The 9,574-nt window shown below is 39.9% G+C and overlaps 1 protein-coding gene across 2 annotated transcripts; it reads left to right on the top strand.

Moving 5' to 3' along the window:
- Nucleotides 1-744: 744 nt before the first annotated feature.
- Nucleotides 745-8,109, top strand: LOC125897980 (cytotoxic and regulatory T-cell molecule). Of its 2 annotated transcripts, none has more exons than XM_049591552.1 (11): nucleotides 745-815; nucleotides 2,295-2,435; nucleotides 2,579-2,731; nucleotides 2,901-3,020; nucleotides 4,493-4,648; nucleotides 5,140-5,403; nucleotides 6,188-6,265; nucleotides 6,464-6,532; nucleotides 6,701-6,850; nucleotides 7,183-7,269; nucleotides 7,715-8,109. In XM_049591552.1, the coding sequence occupies exons 1-11, from the start codon at nucleotides 770-772 to the stop codon at nucleotides 7,888-7,890; spliced, it is 1,440 nt and encodes a 479-aa protein (XP_049447509.1). In that variant the 5' UTR covers nucleotides 745-769; the 3' UTR covers nucleotides 7,891-8,109. The 2 variants fall into 2 exon arrangements, with proteins under 2 accessions (XP_049447509.1, XP_049447508.1); XM_049591551.1 differs by having other exon boundaries at nucleotides 2,295-2,441.
- Nucleotides 8,110-9,574: the final 1,465 nt, after the last annotated feature.

Below are 9,574 nucleotides of genomic sequence, written 5' to 3'. Positions count from 1 at the left end.
TATAAAATTTTGGGAAGATGTTCACCTTGTTATTGTCAGAATTCTGGGCTATGATATATCTAAGTCATGTATGTTACTGTATTTTGGCAATATGACAGGGAATGTTGTGTTAAAAGAGGACAAATATTTACTGAAAATCTTGTTAGCAGCTTGTAAAAAAGCAATCACGAGAAAGTGGTATAAGTCAGATCCACCAACACAAGATGACTGGTTGAAAATTGTGAATGAAATATATGTTATGGAACAGTTGACTCATAAGATAAGAACTCAAAAAGATCAATGCTGAGAAAAATGGAAGAAATGGACTATCTACACATCGACGACAGGATAAGGACTACCACACTGATAATATAGGAACAAACTGTAGAGACATGGCAATCCAACATGTTCTTTTTCTAGTGTTTGTGTTTATTTGTCTCCTCTTTTGGGAGATTTATGTTACATTTTCAAAAATCCAATAAAGAAAAAGTATCCAAAAAAAAAAAGATACTTAACATTACATATTTTCATCTTTTTTATTAAATCAATAAAATATTGTTGGGGAGTATTACTGGTAACTGCAACATTCAGTTTCAGAAACATGAGCTAAAGTAAGAATCTTGAACTATTAACCTGGTACTTTTAGGTATCACATGAGAATCTCTTGAACCAACGGATCTGTGGAAACCACGGGGCTGATGTCATGGAAGGTCCCTCAGAGCAGTACAAATAGAACAAGAGAAGAGGAAGCGCAGCAGAGTTGAAGTGTGATTGTTAGTGACAGACAAAGATGGAACTGAAGCTGCAGCTCTGCATCTTCGTGTTACTCATACAGGGTGAGTCCTTTACTTTCAATGCTTGTTGACTAATATACTTTGTTATGAAAAGTAGCTAATGCTCAGAGTTGGACGATGAACTGAATCTGATTATTAAAAATGGCAGATAAAGCTACTGGAAGTGATGACTTTGCTTTTGACTACTTAGATATAATACTTTACTCTCTATGGCAAAGTGTGATTTTTGTAAAGTGTGACCTCAGTAAAAGCACTGTTGCCTGGGCTCATGCTTTTAAAGCATTAGATTTGTATGTTCTATGTGTGAAGCTATTGATTCAGTCAGGGTTGGAAATTAACTTTTGGATTTCAAAATCTACCAGCCACTCAGTAAATTACCATTGTTTTGGGTTTTTTTGGCTTGTGAGTGAAACAGCTTGCATATCTTACCAGCCATTTGGCTGGAGGCTGTTGCTAATTTCCAACTCTGGATTCAGTCATCTGTAGTGGTGATGAACTGCATCCTCATTTGAATTCCCATCCAGTTTCCCCATGTTTTATTTCATTTTGTCATATTTCATTCAGTTATTTAAGACATATCAGTCTGCCACATTCTAATACAGTATATATATGAATGTATGCATGCATGCTTTTATATGAATATACACTGCACACATCACATTGTTTTCTCTTATGAGATGTATATATTTTACATTGCATGTGGCATTTCCTGTGAAATTAAATGTTCTTTACAAATCAGGCTTTAAAAAAAAGGAAAAGAAAATGTCTCATACACAGTCTTTTAAGTCTGGAAAAAAAACTCTCAAAAACATGTTTCTGTGCCGTCACAAGTGTGTGTCAGAGTGCAATTCTGTGGTTTTCATACATTTGTTCCATTGTTGGTTGAAATAATGTCATATCTAACACACAACCCACGCGTGTTAAAAGTCTTGATGACCTCTGATCCTTAAGCCCACTGTCCTCACTGCTAGTGTCATTATGCCCCCACAAATGTGTTTTCCAAACAGCTCGTCATTCTCACCCCACAGGAAAGAAAAAGCACCCAGAGCCCCCGTTAACAACCCACTGCATTTCTCTTACTTTCTCTTTCACCATGAAGTAACTGACCACATTACTTCCTGTCACATCAGAAATACCTTATGTGTGTCACAGGGGGGCTGCTTGTTTTAAGGTTGCAGTACACACACACACACACACACACACACACACACACACACACACACACACAGTCCCAGGCCAGTGGCACAGACAGGAACAGATGAGTCAACCCGTGAGAAACAGGGTTTCAACCTTCGGACACCTTTGTGTGCGAGGGAGGGAAACATACTTTGACTGCTCTTGACTTCACTTTATAATTCCAGTGGAACATTCAGTTTGTAAAGAGTAGAGGGGGAGCTGCTTCAAACTGGGGTCATTCCATAGAATGTTACATGTATGATCAAACTCTATGTTGTGGAAATAATGTTGAGTTCCCACTGTGAATTTTCAAGGAAATTGATGTTCCTATATTTGTGATTACAGTTTCACTTGCGGTGTGGCGGCACATGACTGTGAATAAAGGTCAGACGCTCATCTTAAACTGCCCACTTACTAATGCTCACAAAAACAATGTGGACTGGAAGAACCCTGAAGGATATGTTATGTTCTTCAATCGCATCAGAGGTGAAGGTGACAAACCTTTTGTTTCTATCACAACTACTGTTGTATAAGCAGTGACATAAATGTCTCATGTTTAGAGCCAAAGTTACAAGATTCTTTTTCGAATTAAAGACATTAAACATCTCTTTAATTCCCCTCCCCCCCAGCTTTAAAGGACAAGCGCTACAGCATCATCAAACTGTCTGCGTCAGAATTCACCGTCAGTATTTCCAGTGTCACCTTCAAAGATGGTGGCAACTACACCTGCTCTCAGTATGGCGACCACACAACAGAGAGGAAAGTGGAGGTGACAGTGTTAGGTGAGAGTAATGCTGTACTTGACTGGCTCACAGAAGCTTGTCACAATATGATACTAACGTAACATTACTACTGCAGCTATAACCTTATGACTCACCATAAGCATTGTATTGTTAGTGTCATGAACACTTCATGATCATAACATTTGCTCTTATGTTGATTTTTTTAAAGGCCATCCCAGGATGAAAGTGGCAAAGCATGACGGAAACTTTGTCATAAAATGCACTGCTGAGGCAAACCACTATCCTCCCCAGATCTTTTGGAAACTGGATGATGGGCCTGAACTTTTTGGTAAGTTTGTAATAACTGAAGCTGTGAACTTAGAGTAAACCGCTAAGCTACATTGTTATGAAGAAGCAAACCAAAGTGAGGCATGAAGGTACTGTAACATGAATTTGACACACAAAGCCACATCGGCTGCCATTTTTAGCTGCATGTTTGTGGTTTTGTATCTTGCACACTGCTATTCTCTATTTAGTTCTCTTAGTGCTGGTCTGCACTCTGCTCAATGAGACATTTTTATCCTGCAGACAGTACAGACTGTCACAGCTTTTTTAAGGCCTTGTCTACATGTGTTTGAAAAGATATTTTCACACTCTGTTTTAAAAAATAATTCTGTCCACATGACCTTCATTTTACAACATATCAATACAAAAGATTTCCTTCCACTGCTCATCAACAACAATTCCACTCTGGAAATTGTCCCACCATCAGCTGGTTTGGCCGGTCCTGATGATCCTAAACTGCCGTTTATGGTAGACTTTTAACAGCAGACACTGAGGTGGAGCAAAAACATCAGATGCCTCCATTCATCTGTGAAGTGGTGCAGTAATACTAAGTTTAAGTGTTAAGAAGTCATAAGACCAAGCAGTGCTAACAAAACGTAGTACGCAAACCAGTAGCCCACCGGGAACTGCCCATTGGTTCGACAGCCCATTGTTCCGACCATATTAAACTCATTGTTCCGAACTCATTGTTCCAAACACATAAGCCGTGAGCCTGCTCTGCCTCAAGCCGGTCGCGGCGCACCATACGCCCGCCGCAAGCCGTTCAGCACCGTGGACAGTCGGACTAATGGGATGTCGAACCAATGACATGGACCCAGTCCACCATTGTTGTTTTATTAGCTTTAAGCAAAAACATCTCCTAAATGCTCCATTTTACTTGTCCACACAGATACACCGTACGTGGAGGTTTGAAAAATCTGTACTTTAGAAGGTTTTTAGCAGGTGCAAACTCGTTTCTGTGTGGATGAGAGGCCAAAACGTAGAGGAAAATATGTGTTTACAAGGCCGACAGATGAAACAAGTTATATGACCTTCTAATTCAGGTTTTATTTTATCCAGTAGTTTTGTGCATGGTGCAATACACACTTATGAAAAAAACAGTATGTTTGGACACCTCTCATTATTTCTGAACACCCAGCTCTTTTTACTGGCCATTGCAGTTGCACGTTTGTAGGTGTATCAAAATTAGATTCAGAAACCACAGAGTGGGCTCATTTCTTGATGATCTCACCTGCCTCATTTACCGTAATGTTTACCCACTTATGGTGGGTTGGTAGGTGTTAAAGCCCCGATGACGACCATAACCTTTAAAATTTGACAGAATTTAACACTTCTACAAATATATAGTCCTACTCATCTTTTTTTTAAATTTTGAATGTCACAGATTAAAGTATGATATGATGGATCTTGGCAACCCCTGCCAGCTAATCCACCTGCTTAGAAACTGATACTAATGACATCTGTCCTATTCCACAGGTCAAGCCGAAGCCCATCGTGAAGACAAAAAATATGTCACAATAGATACGTTACACCTTCGCCCTGTGGAGAACAGAGTCACTGTGAAATGCCTTGTTCGCCACCCAGCTCTGCACTCACAACCTCTGATGAACTTTGTCAAAATTGGCAAAAAATGTGAGTACAATTCATTTCATCTAAAAATAAATCTCACCACTAGCTCCAATTTTAGTGACCACAACTTCGGAAGGTCTTGGGTCAAAGATTTCCCCAGCAGAGAAAAATTTGTAAAAACGACCCATGAATTAACCAACGCTTGTTTACTTTAAAGTACTTCTGCATAAATGGCGATGTTTGAGGAACAGTGAAAACGTAGTTGTGTCGTCACAAAACAGGGAAAGCACTGGAGAGGGATTTTTCTCATGAGTTACTCCATGACACTGTCTAAAGCGCCAGACTGTGAAACTTGACCGACCAAAAATAAAAAAAAACAGCCCCTGTATTTCCTCTTTCTGTATGTTGCAAATGGTGTTGTTTCCTGTATTGTAATGAAAACAGATGTGTGACTTGTCGGTTATTGAAATGTCAGCATGAATTCTCACTTTGATTTTCCAATAATTGAATACTGTTTCTCCTTATCAATAATGTAATTCCCCTCTTTGTCACAGCACCAACCCCCCAGCGGACAACCACAACCACTTCACCCACAACCCAGCCTCAGGGGTCAACTGAGGTCCCAAGAACAACAACTGGCTGGTTCAGACCAGGGAGAACAACACGGTACCTCACAACCAGAGACGTGAACAGGCCTTCATCAGAGAGCTCCATAAAGTTATCAACTGTCCCCTCCAATGAGCCAGAGACGGTCATAACAACCACTAAACCACCTCTGAACCCTGATACATCCACAGGCTCACATCTAAGCACCCATGGTAAATGAAACTGTTTTCTTTTGCATTTGATTTGGATGTCACATGATCTTCAAGTTACAAAATATTCCACATCAGATGGCATACACCTTAAATGCTCAATATCCATGAAACATAACAATGTCTACATGAATTTATTTAACTGTACATTATCTAAAAAAGGAAAGTAAACTTTACATCACAAATATGGAAGGATAAATGGACTTTAAATGGTTTTCCACTATGCTACCTCCCGTATTTATGGCTTTGTATGACACGTGTATAATATTAAACAGCCTGTCAGCCTGTGGGATGGAAACTACAGCCACTCAGCTTTCGCTAGTGCATTTAGATCAGGCACTTAACAACCACTCTAGTCGTAATACCACTAGAAGAGCTTCCTGTGACGGAAGTGTCAAGAGTATAGTGCGAAACTGAATTATGTTTGATGTATTCATAGACTCTGGGGATGGAAATGTGAGGCTACATGCAGTTGAAGTGACTTTCTGAGATATACTGTACAGATCATCATGAGATATTTGAGATCTCAGTTCGAAAAAAATGCTGTTTCCATTTTCTTGAATATTTAAATTCAGAGGTTTGAACCTTTAAAAACATAAAGATAATATGTCAAAGATGAATCAATTTTGACATGAAAAGTTACACAGAACCTCATAGTTCCAATCTTTTTGAATGAAATTCGGTTATCTGCTTGCTATCATGAATTAGGGAAATTATTAAAAAAAAACATTTCTGACTTCTAGATTCTTATGAGGCTTATTTATCTATACATCTTCATTTCTTTTAGATGACTCAACAACCTCTGTATTGTCGGCCTCAACCAGGACAAGGAATGATACCATCAGTAATTCAACGGCCACAACAGGTATGCTTTCCATCCAGTGTACTGTAGGAGTATCTGCAAAACTATTCTTTACAAACGTCTGTCTGATCCCACCTAGTGGTTATTCTGAACAAACACAACTGAGTTGTTCCTTTTAGAAAACAGGGTTGACATAGACTGCAGCAACTTATTTAAGTTTGTGATATTTACTGTGACTTTCTTTCTCATGACCCCTTAAAGGCTGGACATTTGTGTCTGAGACAACAGAGGAGATCATATCCTACAACCAGACAGAGGGAAACAGAACAGGTAAGGTCACACTGTCAACATTATCAGATGCCTGCATGGCTCAGACTAAAGTTCAGTTGTTCTGGTATGAAAAAGATAATGAGATAACAATGAGATAAAAATGTGTACTCGGCTTACAGTAACTAAAGTTTTGCTGAACAAACTAACCAGCATTGTGTCTATTCCCAGGAAGCGTTAATGACTCAAACATGCAGAAAGGAACTAAAGGAAATTCCTCATTGCTGGTTTTTCTGGTGACTTGCCTGATCGCCGGCCTACTGGTGGTAGTCATTTTTTTTGCCATCAAGCTGAGAAGGGCACACATCACCTGGAAGAGAGGTGAGCAGACCACATTCCCAGTTTCTGCATTGCATCTAATCACACCAACAACATCAGACTGAAGCTGCCATTTGAACTTATGTCAGGGCCTTACATTAGTGAGGCAAATCTCACATTATTATCTCACAGATAATAATCTCATTATTATTAAGTTTCTCAAGTGATTCTGTTATGCTTACATGGTCTTCTGCTTCATGTGTGATCTAAAACATCAGTAAAAGCGTAAAATACATAGACTATGGAGTAGTTACACCACAATGCTGCAAGTGTTTTTGAATTTTTTGAATGTATTTTTGTTTAAAGAAAACATGTGACAGTTTTTATTGTTACAGAAAATGAGGAGTCGGATCAATCCGAGGAGAGTAGTAAATCAAAGTCAAGCCAGGAAGACAAGAACTCCCAAGGACAAAGAAGGAGAGGTAAGCAGATGATTCAGCACGCCTTTTAATTAAAGCCTCTGATCAGAGGCAACATGGAAATGTACTGAAATACATTTGTGCCAGCAGAGACTGTAATCCACCTACAACTATTTGAATTCCTCTCTTTCCCATGACATGCTTTGTGAGTTAGGACATGGATAATTTACAGAAATGTTGTGCTATAAGTCGTAAGTTAATTTATCAAATCATCAAATGCAACTTTCAGTTTTAGGAAATGAATGAAGCTCAGTATAACATGGCTGGGAGGCATGTTTGCTCAGTGTTGGCAGCCTTGGGAAAAATTCAACCTCGCTTGCTGCCAAGCACAGTCTCTAATGACACACTCGTCTTTCCATAGAAACAGGGTGGCAACCTGTCTCTGTGATGAATCATTGATTGTGAAACACTCTCTTTCTCTCTCTCTCTCTCTCTCCCTCTCTCACAGGGATCTTCAACACGGCATTCACGCAGTATGTCGTTGAAACACCAACAGCGATAACCTCAGTGATAAACACTTCTGCGATGGCAGCAACAGAGAGTGAAAATAAAGAGCAGGATTCTCAACCTCGAAGCCCGGCACAAACTCCAGCCAAGAGCAACATAAAGGAGACAGAGCTATAACGATCTGTAAAATACAGCATTGATAACAATAGCAATATCATCAGCACTTTTGCTATGCTTGTATATTAAGCTGAAAAGCTTTTTTATCGCACCTGTAAGAAAGAGTATATGTTTACACAGAAAAGAATGTGACAACTTGCCAATACCCAAAGTACTGTATTGTACCCTGTAAATTCTGTATACATTTTGTGTTTACATGTACCAATAAATTATATTTTGCTACAACACAATGACCCTCTTTGTTTAAACATGGATGGAAGATGTTTAAGGGAAATAGTAGCTACTGAATGTGACTCCAATATGTGTGTAGCCCTTTAAAAGGCTTTGCTATTCACTGACCGCTATAGAGGTTCCGCCTCGGCACCCTGAGACAGAGCTTGGCACTCACCACCCTGTCAAGAGGGAGTGAACACACCTTACAAAACACAAGTGCACCTGCTGTTCACCCTCCCTTTTGAAATCAACAACAACAATAGAACAGGGGCCAGCTGGGCCTGTAGTTGAAGGGTTTGGCATGTATTCATAGAACTGGAGTTACAACTACTTATTTCTATTTTGACTGTATTATGAGTTTTAGGTTTCAATATTGGTACATACCGGAGGCAAAAGCCATTATGCATGTGATGTACCCCCAACTGGGCCTGAATCTGTGCATACAGCAACTCAGACTAAATTGCTGACTGGGCGGAAAGAAGTTACAAAGCCTGTAAATCCATGGTAAGCCCACAGACTGTACACTGAGCACAAGCACTGAGTGAGACATACAAACAGACATCATATCCCCAAGGCATGACAGCACAAAGGTAGAGATGGGAGTCCATGAATAAGAAGATAATGGTGGCCATGATGGCAGCCTGTGCACAATGCAAGGCTCACACTCTCTCTCCAGATATTCTGGAAATCAGTAGTTATCTGCCATCTATTTCAAGTGTGTTCACTCAGAACAGTGTTGCATTAATATTATAGAGCCTACAAGACCTCTTGGACATTAGATTTCACTACTTGGACAAGTTAATTGTTTATTCCAGTGATCTTCAAGACATCAGAGGCTACAAACAGCTCTGCCATGTCATGAGTGCTTGCAGGCACAGTTGAGAACTTAAAGGGGAAGAGGGGAAGGCTAAATGCTAAGTTAAAGCTCAGCCCTCATCAACTTTCTCTGCCTAGAATTTTCCTCTGCAATATACGGTCTCTGGCAGACAGAATGGATGAGCTGTGGCTGTGGATAATCACTCATTATACCATTTTGGACAGTAACATTATAATTTCTACAGAAACATGGCTCAACAACAATAGACATTGCATTTATGTTAAGCTTGGTGCACGGACACTCCTATAATCAAAAGTCAGTGCTCTGCTAACCTTGAATATCTCATGCTTAAGTGTAGCCCTCTTCTCTGCTCAGAGTTAACATGAGAGTTGACTACAGCATACATCCACTAGATACTAATGCCAAGCTTGCAATGAAAGAATTGCATGCGACTATTAGCAAACAACAGACTACACACCTGAGGTTGCCTTTATTGTTGCAGGTGACATTAGTCAATCCAACCCCAAGACTGTTCTCCCCAAATTCCACCAACATGTCTCATGAGTCACTAGAGGAGACAAGACCTTTGACCGTGTTTACACCAACATGGCTGAGGCATAGAAAGCTGTTCCCCTCCCCCACCTTGAATAGCCT

This window comes from Epinephelus fuscoguttatus, linkage group LG12 (genome assembly GCF_011397635.1).
Source record: "Epinephelus fuscoguttatus linkage group LG12, E.fuscoguttatus.final_Chr_v1".
Taxonomy (NCBI): domain Eukaryota; kingdom Metazoa; phylum Chordata; class Actinopteri; order Perciformes; family Serranidae; genus Epinephelus; species Epinephelus fuscoguttatus.
The sequence above is the reverse complement of the archived record's forward strand: the minus strand, read 5'-3'. Positions and strand labels throughout refer to the sequence as shown.

Coding starts and splice junctions, on each gene's coding strand:
- LOC125897980 (XM_049591551.1), top strand. CDS start 770: ATGGAACTGAAGCTGCAGCTCTGCATCTTCGTGTTACTCATACAGG. Junction 3,021..4,492: donor TGATGGGCCTGAACTTTTTG/GTAAGTTTGTAA, acceptor CCTATTCCACAG/GTCAAGCCGAAGCCCATCGT. Junction 7,270..7,714: donor CCAAGGACAAAGAAGGAGAG/GTAAGCAGATGA, acceptor CCTCTCTCACAG/GGATCTTCAACACGGCATTC.